General features: G+C 37.6%; 1 protein-coding gene across 1 annotated transcript in view; it reads right to left on the minus strand.

Moving 5' to 3' along the window:
• The window catches only part of RB1 (retinoblastoma 1), a 198,301-nt gene that overhangs the window by 7,506 nt on the left and 165,834 nt on the right, over positions 1-24,961 (minus strand). Inside the window, exons 17-23 of the mRNA XM_011998626.1 lie at positions 15,232-15,350; positions 11,859-12,004; positions 8,369-8,514; positions 4,444-4,548; positions 3,228-3,341; positions 2,971-3,134; positions 1,013-1,043 (exon numbers count right to left, since the gene is read on the minus strand). Of these exons, the coding sequence (XP_011854016.1) occupies positions 1,013-1,043; positions 2,971-3,134; positions 3,228-3,341; positions 4,444-4,548; positions 8,369-8,514; positions 11,859-12,004; positions 15,232-15,350 (825 nt within the window). The remainder of the gene's footprint in view (positions 1-1,012; positions 1,044-2,970; positions 3,135-3,227; positions 3,342-4,443; positions 4,549-8,368; positions 8,515-11,858; positions 12,005-15,231; positions 15,351-24,961) is intronic.

Raw genomic sequence — 24,961 nt, forward strand, 5'->3', positions numbered from 1 at the left:
AACAGAGCTCCTAAAACCCTTCGAATTTCCTGAGTGATAAGGGTAATGGGACCCTCTTTTGTTCTAATGAGGTGATACTTAGTGCATACCTAGCTAATTTAGGATGAAGCTGGTTGCCAGAAAGACCAGGTCTTGAGCAGAAGCTTGGAACTTTCAGCCCCACCCTCTATCCAGGGATGGGAGGGGGTTGGAGATTGAGTTAACCAATTATGCCTACATAATGAAACCCCTATAAAAACCCCTCAACAATAAGGTTGGGAGACCTTTGGAGTTGGTAAACATGTCTAAGTGCTAGGAAGGTGGTGCACCCCAACTCCCCAGGGACAGAAGCCCCTGTGCTAGGGACTCTTCTGGACCTCAGCCTATATAATACTTCTTCATCTGGCTGTTCATTTGTATCTTTTATGATGAACTGATAATAGTAAGTAAAATATTTTCCAGAGTTTTGTGAGTAGTTCTGGCAATGGATCAAACCTGTAAGGAAGAGGCACTACTGGAACCCCCCAACTTTGTATCCAAGTCAGAAGGAAGTGTGGTGTAGCCTGGGGACCTGACGCTTGTGACTGGTGTCTGCAGTGAGACCAGTTTTGTGGGACTGAGCCTTGAACCTGTGGAGTCTGATGCTGACTCTGAGTAATTAGTGTCAGAATTGAATTGAACTGCAGAACACCAGAGAGTTGAAGATTTGTGTGAGAAAAAAATCTTACACATTTGGTGACAGAAGTGTTATGAGCAAAAACAGCTCACGTATATATGTATGTATATACACAAATGTATATATGTATTATATAATCTCAAATGATTATTTAGAAAAGTTTTGAAGTTCACCAATTAGGAGTATGATTTGAGATTAGGAGTATGATATATATATATCTCTCTCATAAATTTCTATGCAATATGCCTGGATGAGGTGTTTGAATAATTACATTTAGAAACTCGAATTATAGAAAGCTTTAATTTCTTTTATACTTACAATGCATACTATTATATTTCATAGAAAGAAAATACTCACCCCAAATGATTCACCAATTGATACTAAGATTCTGTCAAGTTAAGATGAAATGCCAATTAGTAATAAAAAATCATATACAATTTTGCAGAGACGAGCATAGATAACATCATTCTGAACTATTAGGAATACTAAATTAAAGGTTACCTCTACCCTAGAACTACTGACAAACTATATTCATTTGGGAATTATTGTAACAGTGCCCATTTAATCATATACTCACCTAGTCTCTTAGTTTTACAGCAAAAGTTATAAGTCTGCAAGAACATATTCTGCTATTGCCCATATTTAGGGAGGGCAAAGGAAAGTTTCAAGTTTACTCCTACTGAGTTCTTTGTAAATCAATGGGTAAGTTATCAAATTTCTTTCATATTTTCTCATTTAAAATTCAAGTAATATTTGGAAAAAACTTACAATATTAAGTAATAATCAGAATTCTAATTAGCCTCTATATTGATATAGTAAAGGCTATCATATATCATATATGGAGTCAGAAATCTTTATTAGTCTGTCTTTATTTGAACCATATAATTTATGTTCTTGATAATAAATCTGAAGAACATCATTAGACTGACATGACTCAACAAAGATTTGAAAACATGAACACGGAACTAGTGAATATAGAGAATTTTTTGTCCTCTAATTCCTTGATAAGTGGCCATGATTCTACATATAATATTTGATTAACCAGAACACCTAAATGTACTAGGTAGTGTTAAGATGCTCTCCTAATGCCTGGCCAATGATTTATTAGTTAGGATGTTCAGAATGTGACTTTCTTGCTAAAGAATACCAACACAGAATTTATTTCACTAAGGATCAGCAAGTAGCCATCATTATCACCATAATATGGACTAATTATCACTATTAAAGAAAACTACCTAAGTATACATTTTCATATAGTGGCATGGAACAATGTAAATTTTCTTAAATAGACATGACGTGGCATCTTAGCAGCTTAGAACAAGTAATAGGTATCAGTACACAGATATCCAACTACAAGAACACCAAATAAATAAAGGATGATACAGAGGCACATGAGAGCATTTGTATCATATTGCCAATTATTTCTCACTTCATATTTTTCTGTAGAGTTTGAAATTTTTATAATGAGTACGTACTACTTAAATAATTAAATATACCATCCAAATGTTTTCTGAAAGGCCAACATATTCCCCTTTTCTTGCCCATTAGGTACAACCATATGGGCTGATAATTTCTGAGATGAGACTACATTAACTATACTAGCTAATCTGCCTCCTACTTTACACAAATAAAGTCAGTTTCAAATAGCCCGTGATAACATATAATTAGTCAATTGAAGCACTTCAAAGCCAGAGAGCACTTGTGGTTGGATGTGGAAGATAATATAATGATTTGTAGTTGCACACCACCTTTCATCTGAGCATTTAAAACAGCTTCATACTCATCATTTCCCTGATCCACAGCACCCTTGTGAAGTAGAGACAGAGACCTGCCCAAGGTAAAGTGGTAAAGTGGCTGCCAGCAGGATTAGGGATGGACCTCTAAAGACTTAATTGACAGTAATCTACATTTAATATAACAAGCAAAATGAACAAAATCCACAGGAAGCAAAATTTACAGGACATCCAATAAACTACAAACTAAAAGTACTCAACCTAAAGTAACCTGCTTTGTTTAGCAGATTAGCTACTTAGAAAAATATGAAAGTGTTTTGAAACATATAACCAAACTGGTTCTCAAATTGTTTACAAAAGAAGATACCCTAACAGTCAGGAAATCTGGTAAGTAAATGTGTAAACTCATCCAAGTAAATAGATTTTCTTTCTCTCCATATTCTTATTATGTTACTTAAATAAGCAAATAGAGTTTCAAGAGTCTAGCTTATTTGAAATGAAGAAAGCTTTATATTTTTTATTCTTGGATCAAAATAATCGCCCTCTCATTCTTTACTACTTCCATAAAGAGAAAACACACACCTTGATCTTGGAGTCATTTTCGTTGGTGTTGGCAGACCTTCTGAAATTTTATATGGACTCTTCAGGGGTGAAATATAGATGTTCCCTCCAGGAATCCGTAAGGGCGAACTAGGAAACTTGTAAGGACTTCGAGGAATGTGAGGTATTGGTGACAAGGTAGGGGGCTAGAGCAAAAACAGAAAAGTAGACCATTTATTTAATGTTTTGGTGGACCCATTACATTAGATTTTTCCAGTCAAAGGATACTTTCGACCTACCCTGGTGGAAGCATACTGCAAAATATTTGTTTTCAGTCTCTGCATGAAGACCGAGTTATAGAATACTATAATAGAATCATACTCCTCTTCTTTGATCAAAACACGTTTGAATGTCTGAGAAAGAATAGTAGGAAAAAAAAAAAGTAAAATTTAGTTGTTAAATGAATTTTAAAATTTCTACCTTTAGATTTTCTTTTCTAATAGTTTATAATACTTTTTGACTGATAAGAAGCACATATTATAAAAGAAAAAAATAATCTAAAATTACTTCTTAGGCTTGGATTATAGCTGCTCTCCGAGAAGTGAAATGTCACAGAATGATTGAGAGAAATAGCCAGGCAGCAGCAGATGGAATAGCTGGCCATCTAAGAAGACAGGAGTAGACAGGCTAGTAGAATGGAAAGCATGATCAAAGGGAATCAAAGGGCCAGAGCTGAGCGAAAGCCAATAACATTATGTATCAATATTTGGACTACATTCTCTGGCCTGTACCTCCTGGTATTCCCCCCAATCTATAAGGGTTTAAGTATGCATTACTCAATTGCAAGAAGTAGACATTTAGTAAAGGCACTATATTTTAGTGATAGATTTCACTCAAATTTTAGGTAAAAACACAGAGGTTATATCAGATGCCTCTGATATATACAATTAAAATGATTGAATTTAGAAAATAACTTCAAACATACAAACAAAAATGACTTGGTTTGTATTACTTTTGAAAACTCCAATAATAAATGGGAAAAATATCCCACAACTCACTTTCCACAAAACAATATGAAATATGTCATACCAAGTATATTTTACTACTACTATGTCTCTAAAGGGAAGGTAAACCAGAAACACAAAATGTGTTTATACTGAACATTTTTATTATTTATTTGCAAGGCTGCATTTATATTGGCTTTTCCTATAAACTAATACAAATAACTTCAAAGAATATCTAATGTTCTATGACTCATGTCAAGTTTATTACAAATACCTGCCTATTACAGGGATAAAGTATTACTTGTTAACTTTATTAAAAAATATGGATATGGATAATTTCATTATTTGCCTTATCTTTCCAATTCTATTTAAGTTACAAATAAATAATATAACAATTTTCATTTGTGAATTTACAAAATAAGGTCAGAATATATGATCTCATTAATGAATAAAATTACCTATGTTATGGATACGGATTTATCAAAAAAACTTACTATGGAAAATTACCTACCTCCTGAACAGCATGAGGAAGATCCTTGTATGCTGTTACGATGATTTTGAATTTAAGGTCTATATTCTTCACTTTGCATATGCCATACATGGAACACATCATAATCTAGTAAATAAATATGATGTAAAAGTAGTCAGAATTTTATTACATGGTTTTATTCTTAAAAAATACCATTTTCTTTCTTTTAGCCTCAAAAAAGAAAAGTTTAATTTCCTACAGAGTTATTTCTTTCCACACTGAGCTCAGTTTGAAATTCTACATGAAATGTTTAACCCAAAGTGTGTTTAAAGAACAAAATGCAAATCACAAGGCTCAATTATTCAGGACTGATCACCTGGCTTGTAAATTACCCTAACTTTGGCTCTTGTCCCTTAAATGTTTCCCAGAAAAGCTGAAACTAGAATCAATTAATTTTGTATAACTAGCACTTTAAAAAGCCAGATGTGAAAACGTTTCAAACTATCAGATAAAATAATATTGAACACACTTGGTGGTGGTGGTGAGGAGGCCATGGTGACTGGAAGGGCATGTAAGAGAGTCTTATGTGTTGCTGACAATGTTTTGTTTCCAGATCTGGATGCTGGTTATATAACTAAGTTCAGTTGATGAATTTTTGTTAGAATGTATCCTTTTGATACACAGGTTTTTACATATGTGTATTACATTTCAATAAAAGATATTTTAAATGCAAAACTAAGTTCTGAAAATGATTCCCTGTGACTTTAAAACATCAGACATTATTTGTATGAACGTTACAGCCTAATTTAAGTACTCATTACTTCTGCAACATTCTTGCTCTTACCTACTATTGCCAAGAGTGCCAAATAGTCATCTTTTGCTTGGCATCCTACAGCCAAGTGTAGACAGTGTAGTACTGGCATAAGAATACCTTATGTAGATCAATGAAACAGAATTGAGAGTCCAGAAATAAATATTTACATATTTACAGTCAACTGATTTTTTGACAACTGTCAATGAGGAGAGAAAAAAATCTTTTCAAAAAATGGTGCTGGAACAACTAGTTATCCACATACAAAAGAATGAAGCTGGACTCCTACCTCAACTATATTAAAAAATTAGCTCAAAATGGAGCAAAACCTAAATGTAAGAACTAAAACTATAAACCTTTTGGAGGAAAACAGGGATAAATCTTAACAACTTCAGATTTGGCACTGGTTTCTTAGATATGACACTAAAGCATCAATAACAAGAAAACAACTACATAAATTAGACATCATCAAAATAAAAAACTTGTGTTTCAAAGGACACTACCAAGAAAGTGAAACAACTCACAGAAAGGAAGAAAATATTTTCAAATTATGTATGTGATAAGGGACTTGTATATAGACTACATAAAGACCCCTTACAGTTCAATAATAACAAGACAAATAACCCTATTAAATAATGGGCAGTCTGGGTGTGGTGGCTCATGCCTGTAATCCCAGCACTTTGGGAGGCCCAGGTGGGTGACTCACTTGAGCTCAGGAGTTCGAGACCAGCCTGAGCAACATGGCAAAACCCTATCTCTACAAAAAATACAAAAATTAGCTGGGCGTGGTGGTGTGTGCCTATGGTCCCAGCTACTCGGGAGGCAGAAGTGGGAGGAACACTTAAGCCCAGGGATTCGAGGCCGTAGTGAGCTATGATCATGTCACTGTACTCCAACCTGGGTGACAGAATAAGACCATGTCTCAAAACAAAATGGGCTGGGCATGGTGGCTCACGCCCGTAATCCCAGCACTTTGGAAGTCCGAGGCGAGTGGATCACAAAGTCAGGAGTTCGAGACCAGCCTGACCAACATAATGAAACCCTATCTCTACTAAAAATACAGAAATTAGCCAGCGTCGTGGCACACACCTGTAATCCCAGCTACTCAGGAGGCTGAGGCAGGAGAATCGCTTGAACCCGGGAGGCAGAGGTTGCTGTAAGCTGAGATCATGCCACTGCACCCTAGCCTGGGCGACAGAGCAAGACTCCGTGTCAGAAATAAAAAATAAAAATAAAAAAAAAATGGGCAAAGGGTCTGAATAGACATTTCTTTAAAGAAGATATACACATGGCCAGTAAACACATGAAAAGGTGCTCACCATCACTAGCCATCAGAGAAATGCAAATCAAAAGCACACTGAGATGCCACTTTATACCCACTAGGATGGCTATGATTAAAAAAAAAGATTAAAAAAGTTGGTGAGGATATAGAGAAATTGGAACCTCATACATTATTGGTAGGCATGTAAAATGGTATAGCCACTTTGGAAAATGATCTGGGCATTCCTCAAAAAGTTAACATAGAATCATCATATGACCTAGCAACTCTACTCCTAGGTATGTACCCAGGAGAAATGAAAACATGTACATAAATGTTCACAGTAACATTCATAATGGCCAAAAAGTGGAAACAGCCCAAATGTTTATCACTTCATGAATGATAAGCATAATGTGGTATATACTCATACAATGGAATATTATCTGGCAATGAAAAGGAATGAAGTACTGATACAAGCTACAATACAGATGAACCTTGAAAACATGCTAAATGAAAGAAGCCAAACACAAAAGACCACATATTATATAATTCCATGTGTATGAAATGTCTAGAAGAGGAAAGTCCATAGAAAACAGATTAATATTGTCTTGGGCTTAGGGGGTAGGGGAATAGGGGGTGACTGCTTGAGAGTATGGAGTTTCTTTCTGGTGTGATACAAATTCTAAAATTGATTGTGGTGATGTTTGTACAACTCTGTGAATACACTAAAAACCACCGAATTGTACATTTTAAATGGGTGGTTTTTATGGTGTGTGAATTATGTCACTAAAGCTATTAACTATATATATGTACATATATATTTTTTTTAATTAGAAAAAAAATTTTTTTGAGACAGAGTCTTGCTCTGTTACCCAGGCCGGAGTACAGTGGTGTGATCTCAGCTCACTTGCAACCTCCACCTCCTGGGCTCAAGAAATACTCCCAGTTCAGCCTCCCAAGTAGCTAGGACCACAGCTGCAAGTCACCACACCTGGCTAATTTTTAAATTTTTTGTAGAGATGGGGTTTTGCCAGGTTGCCCAGGCTGGTCTCAAACTCCCGAGCTCAAGCGATCTGCCCACCTCAACCTCCCAAAGTCCTAGGATTACAGATGTGAGCCACCGCACCCAGCCAAAAGTATATTGTTCTTATTAACCTATTTTATAGAGAAAAAGGAGGATATGAAAGATAATTCTCTCACTGTAAACTAATTGATTTCATTCATTCATTCAATAGGTATTGTTTTAAATCAACTGATTCTTAAGTCTCATGCTTTTTTCACACTAAAATGATATCCAGCTCACTACTACACAGAAAAAGCCTATAAGAAGATTCTTCACCTATTTTTTTACAGGTAAGATCTTTTGTCTCATTAACTAAGTAGTTACTAAAATATACTCTTGAGTGTTAAAGCTTTCATTTGTAAGAATTACAACAAAAATGTAAATGGTAGCCAAAAAATGAACATATATTAAGTCTAATAAATTGATCTAGTTTCTCATTTGAATCTAATATTTTCTTTAGAAATCACTTAACAAGGCTGGGTGCGGTGGCTCAAGCCTGTAATCCCAACACTGTGGGAGGCCATAGGCAGATGGATCACCTGAGGTCAGAAGTTCGAGACCAGCCTGGCCAACATGGTGAAAACCTGTCTCTACTAAAATACAAAAATTAACCAGGCGTGGTGGTACACGCCTGTAATCCTAGCTACTTGGGAGGCTGAGGCAGGAGAATCACTTGAACCTGGGAGGCGGAGGTTGCAGTGAGCCGATATTGCACCACTGCACTCCAGCCTGGGCAACAGAGTGAGACTCCATCTCAAAAAAAAAAAGAAAAAAGAAAGAAATCAGTTAACAAGTAAGTAGGGAGGAGAGAAGGTGAAGTGCTTGATTTTCTTACTTGGTCCAAATGCCTGTCTCTCATGAGTTCATACTCATTCTGCAGCGTATGCTGGAAAAGGGTCCAGATGATGTGTTCTAGTTCTGGGTGCTCAGATAGAAGGCGTTCACATAGTGTATTTAGCCGGAGATAGGCTAGCCGATACACTGTGGGGATAAGAAGAATCAGTCATTTTTACTGTTCATTTTGAATTACAAGTAGATTTTTTTCAAATCATGAAATTGCTCTGATTATAATGCTGTTAAGCAGCATTTTAAGAGAAACCTCATTTCTGCCACTTCCCCCCCCCCCCGCCAGAGAAACACGTTTACTGGTTTATTATGAAGGATATTACAAGGGATACAAATGAAGAGATGCAGAGGGCAAGGCATGTGAGAAGGGGCATGGAATTTCCTTGCCCTCCCCAGGCATGCTTTTCTCCAGGAACCTCCAGCTGGGCAGATACCCAGAAGCTCCCAGAACCAGGTCCTTTTGAGTTTTTATGGAGGCTTCACTATGTAGGCATGAGTTTTTTTAAAAAAATAGGTGTTTGGGGGAACAGGTGGTGTTTGGTTACATGAATAAGTTCTTTAGTGGTGATGTTTTAAGATTTTTCTACTACTATTTTCCTTAAAAATAATTGATTCCTTGTGTTAGCACAGTTCTAGGTACATATAAGGCAGAATGATACATGCTGAATTAACTATTATGGCATGAAATTGGGGCAGAGGTGGGAAGTAGTGGAGGAAAGGTCATAAGACACTGTAAAATTAGGCCAACCCAGTAGGGTTTGTTTCAGTTTCATTAATAATCACTCACCATTGGTCATTGCCACTATCAATATTAAAGAGGAACAATCTTTTTTTAAATTATATAATTGCCAGTGTCTATGAATTTTTCCAGTCCTAAAAAAATTAAACCACACATTTCTCTATAAAATACCAATGGAGCATACTGTGTTGAAAAATGGTAAACTTGTAGATTACCTAAGTGTAAAATGACTGCAATATGTAATTTATTTAGTCTATAAAAACTACTGAAAATGCAAATTTGGCAAAAAGGAATCCATAAAATTGAATTTTCCTTCATCTACTTTAAATATCATATAAAGACCCTTTATATGTCTCTTTCAATGACTTGCAAAAGCTAATTTTAAATTTTTAAAGCTAACAATTTATCTCAGTGGTCTTAAACTTTAGCACACGTCAGACTTAGCTGGAGGATTGTTAAAACAAGGTTTTGGGGGCCCTATCTTAAGAGTTTCTGATTGAGCGGGTCTAGGTTGGAGCCCCAGAATTCTCATTTCTACAATTTCCAGGTGATGTGGATTCTGCTGGTTGGGAATGACACTTTGAAATCCACTGCTCTAACCTAAGGATAATATCTGACAATATGCCTGTAAAGCTCAGCATAATTCTTACTTGAATAAAATCAGGAAAAAGATTATCATGGAGGAACATGACCTTTTACTGTCTTTCAAAGAGCTCCAAGTGGGTGTACACTAGGAAGTATATGCGCGTGCACAGACACTCAAATCAACCTCCCCACCCCACAATATATATACACACTCAGAGAATGCTACATGACCTGGTTACTGGCCTTCTTAAAGGTCCTGAAAATATCCACTAAATGTGTCTGCAGTAGGCAACACCACACTACTTTTGTATGTACATCACACCGGCTGCAGCAGGGAGGCATGGATGGGGCGGCATGCTCCAGGAAGCCCGGGGGAGCCGGGGACAAGTAGGAACCCCGCCCCTTCCGAGTAGGGACAGGAGCTCCCCAGTGCTTCTGCAGCTGCTCCAGACCCAGGCATCCCTGTGCTCTCAGAGCTGGGGAGCAGGTGGGATCCCACCCTCCCCAGTGCAGCTGCAGCCACCCAAACCATGGCTGTGGACCCAGGCATCTCTGTACTCTTGGGGGCCCGGAAAGGCACCCCCCTCACCGCCACCGCCCTCACAGGCTCAGAAGTGCCTGCTCCCACTGCCTGGTTTCTCCCTGCTGCCAGCGCCCACTCCAATCTCGGAGCAAAGTCAGGGCTGAGCCTGGGTGCTGTCACAGCCCAGCCAGGTGTGCGCACGCTCAAGGCAGCGCTGACACACCAGCCCCCTGCCGCCTCAGCCCTCTCCAGAGTTTGGGCGCTGACAAGCATGGGGGAAGCCAAAGCGAGGGCTGCGGGCAGCTTGGCACTGGCCTGCAGGTGCCCCTTGGCGCATGGATGGCAGCAGGAGGCAGATGGGCCTCCTGTTGAGGCCCCACCTTCAGGCCAGGGAGTGCCTGAAGGCTAGGAGTGGGCGCTGCCAGTCCCACAGACCGGAGTGAGGACTTGTGGTACCTTTTCTGGGCCCACTAGTGGCTGCCCATGGACCAATTGATACGTACTTTCTCCCCACTGAGGCCCATAGAAGCCCGAGGCTCAGCCAGAGCAGAGCAGAGGATGAGACGATGGGACAACTAGCTGCAGAGAGGAGCTACCCTCTCTACTGATAGCTGAACACTTGTCAGGACCAACAGCTGCAGAGAGGAGCCCCTCTCTACTGATAGCTGAACACTTGTCAGGACCAACAGCTGCAGAGAGGAGCTACCCTTTCTGCTGAGAACTGAACACTTGTTGGGATGACCTGCCTGCAGAGAGGAGCTACCTTCTGTGCTAGGAGCTGAACACTCATCGGGACATTGTGGTTACAGAGAGGAGCTGCCCACTGTGGGTCTTCTTTAAGCTGTTCTATTGCTCAATAAATCTCCCCTTCATCTTGCTCACCCTCCACTTGTCTGTGTACCTCATTCTTCCTGGTTGCAGGACAAGAACTCAGGACCCACCAAATGGTGAGGCAAAAAGGACAGTACCACAAACAGGGCTGAAACGTGCCCCTTGCTCACCATGTTGCGGATAAAGAGAAGAGCTGCGGCCCTTCGGGCAGCCCAGAATTGGGAGCTCCCTGAGCCAGGGCTGTGACTCCCTCTTTGGGGCCCTGTGGTTTCTGGCATCTCCAAGCTTCTGGGGGCCACTTTATTGTTCCCCGATGCCAGCTGTGGAAACTGCTTGTGGTGTGTCTGGTCCAACTGCAGCCTCACAGAGAGCCAGCACCTGCCTGCCCCGCTGCAGGAGCTGGTATTTCTGACTGTGTGCAATGGCCAGACCTCATGCTTGCTCACACACCCCTCTCTGTTCCATGTCTGACTTGCTCCTGGCTGGCATGGGACCCAAGCCGGTAGTGTGAGCCAAGTGCAGCCTGTCAGGCCAAGGGGGTGAAATGAGCTCAGTGGGCCTGAGCAAAACTCGGTCAAAGGCGCCACCGGCCACAGAGGTTTCCGGCCAGAAAAACGACTCTGTGAATAGTCAGGAAAGATCTCACAACATTATCATTTCCATTTTATAAATGAGGAAACTGAGCCACAGAGATATTAAGTGACTTGCCCAGTAATGTACCTAGAAAATAAAAGAAACATGATTTGAACCCAGTCAGCCTAGTTTCAGAGTCCATGCTCTTGAAAAGAATCATCTACTAACCTTTTTTATAAAACAGTGAAAGAGAGGTAGATTTCAATGGCTTCTGGGTCTGGAAGGCTGAGGTTGCTTGTGTCTCTGCATTTGCAGTAGAATTTACACGTGTAGTTGAACCTTTTTTCTTTGGCGATCTTACAGGAGAAAGATACCTAGATATATTTAAAGGAAAAGTCTTCATTTGAAGTTGGCTAAGAATCACAGACTATACACACACTTTAAGGTTGTATACCAAGATACATCTTATCTATTTAATTGGTATTGTATATCAAATTCACTGAGCAGACTACTTAAATATAAGCTGGGAAAGATATATTAATAGGAAAACTGCTTGTCATCATCATATCTAACTCTATTTCAATAAATGGCTTTTCCTGGGGATTGCTGCCTTATTAGAAAAAATAGCTATATATGTATAATGTACAATTTTAATAATTATAGTGGGATTGAGACCATAAAGATGATTCCAGCTAAAAAAAAAAAAAGTATTGATATTAGTGTTACCTTGTTTTTGTGATTCTCCCCAAAATTTTTTTAGTTGTAACTAAATACGGTGATAACTTAGATATGGTTCATATCTAAGATTTCAGTTACACACACAGATTTACACACACCTAAATCACACAGTACAGAATTCTATGAATTAATACTTCAAATAACATTATTCAGACAGATTTACACCTGTATACTAAATATGTCAGGCATAACTCAAGGCAAGGATATTAGCAAATATTATCATTCTGTGCTGCCCCCTATTTAACAGAATAATCTAGATCTACTTTCTGATTTTCTTTTGTTAGTTGGCAAACAAACTTATTTTTAAAGACATAAATTTTAAGAACAAAGGAACAGGAAGTAGAATTTGTACCTTACTATGGATGTTTCTACAACATGTAGTATATTAACTAGTACACTAAGAAAAGCAACCCATTATCACAATGATTTTAGAAGGACCAGTGTCTGGTCTATTTTCCACTTTGGATTTTCATTCAGTTTACTGACAGTATCGTAAACTAGCTTAACTTGGGCAAAGTTAGTCTCTGAAGTTCTAGGTGTAAATATCCAATTACCTACCAGATGTAACTATTTGAATCTCAGACTTAATAAGAACAAAGCAGAGCTCTAGATTTATTTTCCCATCTCAAAGAATAGCTCCACATTACATCTAGTGTCTTAAGTCAAAAATCTAGGAGTTATTTTTAGTTTCTCCATTTTACAAATTCCTGAAATCCAATGTAAAACCAATGTAAAACCTATTAATTTATCTCTAAATATACCCCAGATCTCTCCATTTCTATTTCTAACACCATACCTTAGACCAAGTCACTTACATCCCTCATCTGAACTACAGAAATAGTCTCCAAACTGGTCTCCTCGCTTTCTGCCTTGCCCTGTCCCTTTCTTTCCTCCAAACCCACCTGTACTTCAGATAGCAGCCAGAGAGTGGGCCTTTAAAAATACAAATTATAGCAAGCTGCATTTCTGCTTAAATGGCTTCCCACTGCCCTTATAGAATCCAAACTCCTTACTATGGCCTGTGGGGACCTACAAGATCTACCCCAGCTTGGCTCTTCAGTCTCATCTTGCACCATTCTCCTCTTCCAATACCCCAGCCACACTAGGATTTCTTTCTTTCTGTTCCTAAATCCAACTAAGTTTGATCTGCCCTACAGCCACAGCACTTGCTGCCTGGAATGCACATCATAAAGATTTTTGTCTGGCCAGCATCAGATTGCCCTTCAGGTGTCAGGTCAAAATATCACTTTTTCAGAGAAAGGAAAGTGCCACTAAACATTCTATCACCCTCTCCATTTCTCTCTTTCACAACACTCTGTTTATCTCTTTTATAGCACTTACTATACTCTAAAATCATCTTACATCTTGGTTTACTTGTTCACTGCCTGTGTTTCTCCTCCAGAATGTAAGCTCTATGAGGGGAAGGACCCAGGCCATCTTACTTCTGTATTCCCAGTGCCTACACCACTTCCTGGCAGTTAACAGATGACTGCCTCTTGAATTTAAAAAAAAAAAAAAGGCTTAACTTCTTTATATAAAGCATTACTTAGGAAACAAATGTATGCATGAAGGCAGGGTCTCCATATGCCAGAAACACTTTGGGTACAAGTTAGCATGAAAATGACGTCTCTGGAAAATGGCCCCTGCACTAACACAGAATACTGTAATGTCAGTTCCTACACACAGTTAAACAGAAACAAAATATTAGGCACATTTCTGTGAAAGGCAATGTAGCTACAGTGATTAAGAGCCTGGGCTTTGGGATTAGATAGCTTGGGTTTGAATTCTGTTGACCTTAGGCAAGTTATCTTATTTCTCTAATTCCTATTTTACATTTTAGATAACAGGCTGACAGCAGTATCTACTACCTTATGGATTGTTATGAAGATTAAATGAAAAAATAAATCTTAAGTACTTAGGACACTGCCCAGCACACAGTTAGTGATTGCTTTTGTGAAAGGAAAATAAACACTTGGGACCCCAATTCACTATGCCAAAAGGAAAAAATTAAGCTGAAAGCTGAGTCACGCAAGAGACTGCCTTTCCTTTTGTTCCCACACAAACAAATACAGATAAAAGGTTAAATACCTCTACAGATAGCGACTCTAAGTTCACCTTATCTTATGTAAAATATCAATTCACTCAGCATGAGATGGATAGATAATTGACTATTTCTCTACCAGCTTTTTTTCTCTTGCAACATGTGGATTACCATACCCTTTTTTCTTTCTCCTCCAGACTGACTTTCCCATTTAAATATTGGAGCCCTCAAAATCATCATTGGAGAAAGGCACAGATCTCTCTCCTGGGCATGTCCTTAATCTTGGCAAAATAAACTTCTACATTGATTGAGACCTGTTTCAGATACTTCTGGGTTTACATTTTCTTTTCCCATCATCGTCATCAGCACACAGTAATCAACTGTGTATTAGTCCACATCCTATACTTCTCCCTACACTTATCCTATGCTTCACTCCAAATGGTCTGACCTGCACGCTCTGAAAAATGTTTTCTGCTTCCTTTGATACTTTTGAGTTCATATCATTCTGACTCTTGGAACACACTCCTCTGTCTCCTCTATCCTCTCGAGTTTCCATGTTGAAATCCTATTCCACCTAAACTGCCAACTCTGCCATGAAAACTGCTCTCATTATGCAAATCCTAGGTGATTCAGTAGCACTCTGTACTCTTTTATATGACTTTATTTGGGTCATGTATCTTTTATTACTAACTTCTTAAAAACAGAAACAATGTATTATTCAAAATTCTATTTCCTACAGTTTCTTTATAGAACCTTACATTGCACTTATGCTTAAAGTCTGTTTGTAGTTTGAATGGTCAACATAACATATATTTTGCTTACATATCTGCTGCAGTGTGATTATTCTGGAGAGGAAGATTAAGAGGACAAGCAGATTCAAAGTGATCAGTTGGTCCTTCTCGGTCCTTTGATTGTTTAATAAGATCAAATAAAGGTGAATCCTATAAGAAACATGATGAGATTAAAACCACATTAGTAAGCATAATTTTCCCAGGTACATATCAAAATCATATTGTTTGACATGGTAAGCACTATGAATTTTAGGCACAATTGAGAGTGGCAATTTAAAAGTCAGAATGAAATATTTTTCTCCACTTCGAAATTCCCAATTGACAATTTTTGTACTTTACACACACAAAAAAGTAGAAAAATGTATAACCTTCAATGCTTATATTAGAAAATAAGTTAAAAGTTACGGGGAAAGACAGAAAAAAAACAAAGAAAGTAAAAAGAAAGAAATGAAGACATGAGCAGAACTTAATGAACTGAAAACAAAGATAAAACACAGTTTGGTCAACGAAGCTAAAAACTGGTTCTTTGAAATAACTAATAAACAAATCTCCAGTCAGATTGATCAAGATAAAGAAAAGAGATAGATAGGCAGTATTAGGTATGAAAAATGGGACAGAATCACAAAGATTAAAAAGATAATAGGGAATTATGAATAATTTTATATCAATAAATTAGAAAACGTAGACCAAGAGGAAAATTACTACAAAAATACAAATTACCAAACCTCAGTAAAAAATAACTTACATAGTCCTGCCAACTATTAAATAATTTGAATCAATAATTTAAAATCTTCCCATAAATAAAACATCAAGCTCAATTGGTTTTACTAGTAAATTCTACCAAACATTCAAGGGACAGATAATTCCACTTTTATTCAGATTCTTCCTAGAATGGAAAAAGTAGAAACATTCTTCATCTCATTTTATGAAGCGAGTACAATATTGATACTAAAACCAGTTCAAAGAGCAAACAATCCCCAAAGCTAGCAGAAGACAAAAAATAACCGAGATCAGAGCAGAACCGAAGGAGATAGAGACACAAAAAACCCTTAAAAAAATCAATGAATCCAGGGGCTTATTTTTTGAAAAAATTACTAAAATACACCACTAGCTAGACTAATGTAGAAGGAAAGAGAGAAGAATGGAATAAACGCAATCAGAAATGACAAGGGAGATACCACCCTTACCCCACAGAAATACAAACCACCATCAGAAAATACTATAAACACCTCTATGCACATAAACTAAAAAATCTAGAAGAAAGGAATACATTTCTGGACACATACACCCTCCCAAGACTAAACCAGGAAGAAATCAATTACCTAAGTAGACCAACAGCGTGTTCTGAAATTGAGGCAGTAATAAATAGCCTACCAACCAAAAAAAAATCGCAGGAGCAGATACATTCACAGCTGAATTCTATCAGAGGTACAAATTTCTACTGAAACTATTCTAAAAATTGAAAGGAAGGGATTCCTCCCTAACTTATTTTATGAGGCCAGCATCACTCTGATACCAAAACCAAGCAGGAGATGTAACAAAAATAGAAAACTTCAGGCCAATATCTGTGATGAACATCAATGCAAAAATCCACAATAAAATACCGGCAAACCAAATCCAGCACACACCAAAAAGCTTATCTACCATGATCAAGCTGGCTTCATCCTCAGAGTGCAAGGCTGGTTCAACATATGCAAACCAATAAATGTGATTTATCACATAAACAGAATTAAAGACAAAAACCACATGATTATCTGTGGTTGCAGAAGAGACCTTTGATAAAATTCAACATAATGTTAAAAACTCTGAACAAACTAGGTATTCAAGGAATATACCTCAAAGAGCCATCTATGACAAATCCGTAGCTAACATAATACTGAATGGGGAAAAGGTGGAAGCATTCCCCTTGAAAACCAGCACAAGATGAGGATGCTCTCTCTCACCAATCCTACTCAACATAGTATTGGAAGATCTGGCCAGGGTAATCAGGCAAGAGAAAGAAATAAAGATATTCAAATAGGAAGAGAGGAGGTCAAATTATCATCTCAGCCCAGAACCTTCTTAAGCTGATAAGCAACTTCAGCAAAGTCTCAGGATACAAAATCAATGTGCAATAATCGCTAGCATTCCTATACACCAACAATAAGCAAGCAAAGAATCAAATCATGAATGAACTTCAATTCACAATTGCTACAAAATGAATAAAATACCTAGGAATACAGCTAATAAGGGAAGTGAAGGGCCTCTTCAACAACTACAAACCACTGCTCAAAGAAATCAAAGAGGACACAAACAAATGGACAAACATTCCATGCTTATGGATAGAAAGAATCAATATTGTGAAACTGACCATACAGCCCAAAGTTATTTATAGATTCAATGCTATTCCCACTAAACTGCCATGGGCTTTCTTCACAGAATTAGAAAAAACTAATTCATATGGAACCAAAATTCATAAAATTCATATGAAACCAAAAAAGAGTCCAAATATCCAAGACAATCCTAAGCAAAAAGAACAAAGCTGGAGACATCACACTACCTGACTTCAAACTATCCTACAAGGCTACAGTAACCAAAACAGCATGGTATTAGTACAAGAACAGACACACAGACCAATTAAACAGAGTAGAGGACTCAGAAATAAGACCACACACCTAGAAATAAGACCACACATCTGATCTTTGACAAGCCTGACAAAAACAAGCAATGGGGAAAGGATTCCCTATTAAATAAATGGTCCTGGGAGAATTGGCTAGTCATATGCAGAAAATTGAACCTAGACCCCTTCCTTAAACCTTATACAAAAATTAACTCAAGATGGATTAAAGATTTAAACGTAAAACCGAAAACTCTAAAAATCCTAGAAGAAAATCTAGGCAATACCCATTCAGAACACAGGCATGGGCAAAGATTTCATGATGAAAATGCCAAAAGCAATCACAACAAAAGCAGAAATTGACAAATGGGATCTAATTAAATTCAAGAGCTTCTGCACAGCAAAAAAAAAAAAAAAAATACTATCATCAGAGCGCAGAGACAACCTATAGAATGGGAGAAAATTTTTGCGGTCTTATCTATCTGACAAAGGTCTAATACCCAGAGTCTACAAGGAACTTACATTTACAAGAAAAAAACAAACAACTCCATTCAAAAGTGGGCAAAGGATATGAACAGATCTGAATTCACATAAATTGGAAACTTCTGGATGACTAAAACTACAACAAACTAAATTAAATGGAATCTTCAGAAGATAAACAACATTGGTTAAAGATGGCAAATTGAATGTATACATTAACTTTCTCTCATAAAACTCCACTAAAATGCCAATAAACTGACTTATTTTAAAAGACATAAACCTTTCAGATACAACATTTTTTATTTTTTTTAAGAGACAGGGTCTTGCTCTGTCACCCAGGCTGGAGCATAATGACACAATCATGGCCCACTGCAGCTTCCTGAGTAGCTGGGACTATAGGAATGTGCCATGGTACCCAGCTAATTTTCTAAAAAACTTTTTGTAGAGACAGGGTCTCCCTATGTTGTCCAGGCTGGAGATACAAAATTTTGAAAGCTTGGAAGATAGATACACAAATGGTAACCTACTCAGTAGATGAGAAAAAACTGAATTGGAACTCAGCAGTAAGGAAAGTCAACAGGCAAACCAGATAAACTTTTAACCCACCAAAAGGATGTGGCAGTGGCGATACCAGGTACTTTGGGCAGTAAGGTACTAAGTAACAGGATAAAAGACCTAAAGATATGCAATGGGGGTTTCTTAAGAAATTGCTCTATCAAATAACTATACAATGAATTTCACAAACCTCACCCAGGTGCTCAGAGCTTCTAATTAATTTTTAGTGATTTACTCTTACATATGAGTGGCAATCAAATATCTCCAGAAAGTCCCTGATATAAATGTGCCAAAACAAAACAAACAAAAAGGTGATCTGGGAGATGCAGAAACTATGCAGGGAGGAGAAATTTAAAAAGAAAGAAAAAAAACGGCGATTACTCAACAGTTCTTTCAAATAGGAAGTTACTCATACCTAAGCAATACATTCCTAAATACTATTTTTCTTATTTATCCTGCTCTTAATTCACTCAACAAAAAAAAAAAAAAATGAAGAACAAGTTTTTTAAAAAGCCATTAGCAATAAAAGCATAGGTTCTGGAATTAGAGATATATAAGCTCAAATTCTTGTTTACTAGTTTGAAGTTTACTAGTAATGAAACGTTTTGCTCTCTGAACCTCAGTTTCATCACTTGAAAAGGAGCAATACAGCACTCATTTTGCAGGATTACATGGTACATCACATGAAGTGACTACACAGTAGCCACTTGAACATTCAACTCTTTTCTCAGCTTTCAGTGATTTGGCTTGATTATTTTATTTGAATCTCTTGGATGTATGTATGAATGTGTTAAACATGCGCTTTCAACTCTAAACTTTCAGGAGAAAAAAACTGTCTTTTCTTAAATTTACTGTTTTCCTTTCTATATGTCAAGTAGGTACTTGATAAGTTGTGAATAAAAAGAGGCAAGATAATCATATAGTCATTACACATATCACTACAAAAGTTAACAATTTTCAGTCGTTTTTCAGTTCCAGCAGACCAACAGGAGATGGATTATTATCTGTAATAGTGACTCACTACAGAAATAATTCTCAAAGTGGAGATGGTGAGCATGAATTGTCTCTTATGGAGGCATCAGAAGAGAAGGTGTCCTACAGGAGCTGTATTTTATCAGGGGAGAAAAAAGAGAAGGTGACACGTATACTTTGGAAAAGTAGACTCTACAACTCCCATCATATAATTTTTGTTGACATGCCATCTTTTCCTGTATTCACTAGGGACATGGCAGTATAAATAATGGCTTTCATCTGAGCAAAGTAATGCTAACAATTAACCCTTAAGAAATTCATTCCGGCTAATACACATATTGTTATACTAAATATTTTATACTTCCTAGCCATGGATGAACTGAATATCTTTATTTAACTAAAATGGTATGAGTATAAACCCACATATATTCAAGAGTAGCCTACTACCAATTTTTCTCTCAAACAATGAAATTTTAGGAGACTCTTGAGACCTTGCAAAGATGTGCAATTAACAGGACTTAAGTACACTAATTAGGTATTTTAGATACTTTTCAGATATGAGATAAAACCTAATTTGTGCTTCAGATTCACCCAATAGGATTATACTAAAGGTAAATTTCTCTTCCAAGGATTAAGGTGGCATTTTTCACCAATAGTCTTCATATTTCATTCAAATATTATTTTTATCACTCCATCACCCCAAACCAAATGGTCACACAGATATACAGATATTGGTTTATGATGATGAATGTCATGATCATGGGAAAAGTATAGTGCAGTAGGTAGGAGCACAAACTCTGGAGCCACAGTACATGGGTTCAAATCCTGGCCACCTGTAGCGACATGCCCCTCGATAAGTTTCTCACTGTAGAGCAGAGATACTAATGATAAGAATAGTAACTTAAATCATAGTATATGAGAAGTACATTAATAATGTTAAGAATTGGGAACAGTGCTTGACACAGAGCAATATATAATATTTGATATTATTATGGTTGTGATTCTTCTTTACACCTATGAGTGTCATAGTGTTTACAAAGTGTTACATAGTGTTTACATAGAATGTTCTTTGTATACAAAGAACATTCTATTTCCTCAAATGTATGACAGTATGCCCAGTTATCCATCCATCCACCCAGTATATGTTGTATGTCTGTTCTCTACTAGACCCTATGCTAGGAAGTAGAGCCATAAAGGTAACAATGCTCCATTTGTCAGATACTAAATAGCCTTGAAGGAGTATTTCAGAAGCATCTGCCCTACTTCACTTTACTCAACATCTTCACTTGATGTCTATGTATAAAATAAACTTTAATCATCCTCTAACACCCCCAAAAAAGGCCTGCTTCTCCCTAGTGTTTACCATATCATTAAATCACCCCTTACATCCAGCTGCCCAAAGCAAAAAAGAAAAGGAGTCATCATTATTATTCTTTCTCTCATACTCTTATCCAAGACACCAGGCAAGTCATATTGGCTCTAAATTCAAAATATATTCCAAGTCTAACTTCTTTTCATTGCCTATACCATTGCTAGAGTCAAATCAATTCTTATCTCTTATCTGTTCCACTGCAAAAGCATCCTACAAACTGGTTTCCATACTTCTACTCTTGCTGTCTCCTAGATCTCCTCATAGAGCTAACGTTATCCCACCTCCACACTTAAAACCCTCCAAGAGCTTCCTATCACACATAGAATAAATTCAAATGCCTTATCTTGGTTTACAAAACACTACATGAGTTCTGGGCCCCTGATATCTCTCAGACCTCATGCTCTAACACTCTTCTTACTCCAGCCATCCTGGTCATCTCTCTATTCCATGACTGTGGCATAATTCTTCCTGTCTCTGGGTTTTTGTACTTGCTGTTTCCTCTGCCCAAAATACTCTGACCAGTGCTTCCTATGACTCACCCCACTCCATTATTCACATATCTCCTCAAATAGCACCTCCTAAGCAAAGCCTTGTCTAAACATCTTGCCTAAGACAGCCATAACTCCCCCTTATTTGCTACTCCAACCTCTGCTCTATTTCCATCATAGTATTGATCACCACTTGAGGTTATGTTATAAATTCATTTATTTTCTTATTTATTAACTATCTCTCTACTAGCAAGCATGATGCAGGAAAACTTGGTATTTGTCTGTCTTATTCAATAGTATCCCCAATGTTTAAAACTGCCTGGCACACAATAAGGTCTCAATAAACATTTGTTGAATAAATGAATAAAGTGAGAAGGTTGACGTCTTCAAAGTTACCTGAGGTTAACTCCACCTCAAAGTGAGAATAAGATTTAAAATGAGGCCAGGCATGGTGGCTCACACCTGTAATCCTAGCACCTTGGGAGGCCGAGGCGGGTGGATCACCTGAGATCAGGAGTTTGAGACCAGCCTGGCCAACATGGCAAAACCCCATCTCCACTAAAAATACAAAAATTAGCCGGGCATGGTGTCATGCGCCTGTAATCCTAGCTACTCAGGAGGCTGAGGCAGGAGAATTGCTTGAACCCAGGAGGTAGAGGTTGCAGTGGGCCGAGATCGTGCCGCTGAACTGCATCCTACAAAGTGGTTTCCATACTTCTACTCTTGCTGTCTCCTAGATCTCCTCATAGAGCTAACGTTATCCCACCTCCACACTCAAAACCCTCCAAGAGCTTCCTATCACACATAGAATAAATTCAAATGCCTTATCTTGGTTTACAAAACACTACATGAGTTCTGGGCCCCTGATATCTCTCAGACCTCATGCTCTAACACTCTTCTTACTCCAGCCATCCTGGTCATCTCTCTATTCCATGACTGTGGCATAATTCTTCCTGTCTCTGGGTTTTTGTACTTGCTGTTTCCTCTGCCCAAAATACTCTGACCAGTGCTTCCTATGACTCACCCCACTCCATTATTCACATATCTCCTCAAATAGCACCTCCTAAGCAAAGCCTTGTCTAAACATCTTGCCTAAGACAGCCATAACTCCCCCTTATTTGCTACTCCAACCTCTGCTCTATTTCCATCATAGTATTGATCACCACTTGAGGTTATGTTATAAATTCATTTATTTTCTTATTTATTAACTATCTCTCTACTAGCAAGCATGATGCAGGAAAACTTGGTATTTGTCTGTCTTATTCAATAGTATCCCCAATGTTTAAAACTGCCTGGCACACAATAAGGTCTCAATAAACATTTGTCGAATAAATGAATAAAGTGAGAAGGTTGACGTCTTCAAAGTTACCTGAGGTTAACTCCACCTCAAAGTGAGAATAAGATTTAAAATGAGGCCAGGCATGGTGGCTCACACCTGTAATCCTAGCACCTTGGGAGGCCGAGGCGGGTGGATCACGAGGTCAGGAGATCGACACCATCCTGGCGAACACGGTGAAACCCCGTCTCTACTAAAAAATACAAAAAAAAACTAGCCGGGCGAGGTGGCGGGCGCCTGTAGTCCCAGCTACTCGGGAGGCTGAGGTAGGAGAATGGCGTAAACCCGGGAGGCGGAGCTTGCAGTGAGCTGAGATCCCGCCACTGCACTCCAGCCTGGGCGACAGAGCCAGACTCCATCTCAAAAAAAAAAAAAAAAAAGAAGACTGACAGTAGGAATCTTTCTATCATGCCTGATTTTGATAACTACGATTAATGAATCAAAGTCATTACCTTATACTTCATGATTCTATTTTATTTCTCTCACTATCAAAATTCTGTCTTCATGATTATCTTAATTTAACAATAGTACTAGTTAATATCTATTGAATATCTACTATATGCTAGGTTCTATTTAAAATATTTTATATATATTATCTCATTTAATCTTCATAATATGTCTATAAAGTAGATAACCTGTATTTTATAGAAATTATAAATTTTACCCCATATTATATGGCTGATAAGTGATGGAGCAGTGATTCAAACCCAAGCCTACCTGTTTCTACAACTTGTGCTGTTAGCTGCTATACTAGTACGGGAGTCACGTTCCTTTGCTCACCATCTCTTTCACTCTTTCTTTGCCGATTGTCATGCTTTTAACCATGTTTCTAGGTTGCTGTTTACCCCTATAATTAGCTCCACTGGTCACAATTCCATCTATCATTCATTCACTGATCCACTCATCTAGAGATGCTAAGAGAAATAACACATTCACAGTAGTACCCACCATATAGAGTTGTTGTGAAAATAAAACAACCTACACAAAAAGTTTGGCATGATACATGGCACATGATAAGCAATCAATAATTCTACCCTCAAAGAGTTTAAGAGACAACATTTATTGAATGCCAGGCATAGCACCAACCACATTATTTATATTATTTCATTCTCACAATAAACTCTAGAAAGAAGTTACTATTTTTTAAATGCCATTTTGTAAGTGAAGAAAGGTAGACTAGGAGTAAATTGTCTAGTCACATGAGTAAGTGGTGGATTCAGGACACAGTTTCAAACTGTTTGATTTCAGAGCCCCTGTTTTGAAGTTTTATGCTATAGTTTACAGTCTAATAAAAAAAAAAAAAACCAGATAAGTAAATAAAAAAATAGCAATACAAAGTGTTAAGTACCACAATAAAAGAATGCACAGGATGCCATGAAAATCAGAAGAGACAACTAACTCAGATTAGGAGCATTAGAGAAAACTTCTTGGAAGAGGTTATGCTTGAGTTGAATCCTAAAGAAAGAACAAATTATTTTAAGTAAAAAGCAGAGGAATAGAGCACTCAGAAGCGAGAGAAGAAAAAAATAATATGACCCTAGGGAAACTTCATGTAGCTAATCTATAAGATAAGAAAAATAATACTTACTATAGGGCTGTTTTGACAATTAAATGAGATAATAAATGTAAAGTGCTTAGAAGGGCACCTGGCACACAAGCCTTTGAGACAGAAATTTTTCTTTCCATAATGCTAAAATACAGATTTCATAGCAAGGAAATAGCAAAATATAAACTCACTGAAGGATTTTAGGCAGGTGACTACCAGGGTTCGGATGGGACTTTCAGAGAGTTCTTTAAATTCCAGTGCCAAGCATATAATGGACACTTGGTAAATATTTCTAGAATACTGACATATGATGCAGCCATGTCATGAGTTAAATTAACTATAGTGAAGCATAAACAAGAAAACAGATAATAGGATTTGTTTTCTAATTGACACTAAGTCACAACTATGGCAGCCAG

Source organism: Mandrillus leucophaeus, unplaced genomic scaffold, assembly GCF_000951045.1.
Source record: "Mandrillus leucophaeus isolate KB7577 unplaced genomic scaffold, Mleu.le_1.0 Scaffold577, whole genome shotgun sequence".
Taxonomy (NCBI): domain Eukaryota; kingdom Metazoa; phylum Chordata; class Mammalia; order Primates; family Cercopithecidae; genus Mandrillus; species Mandrillus leucophaeus.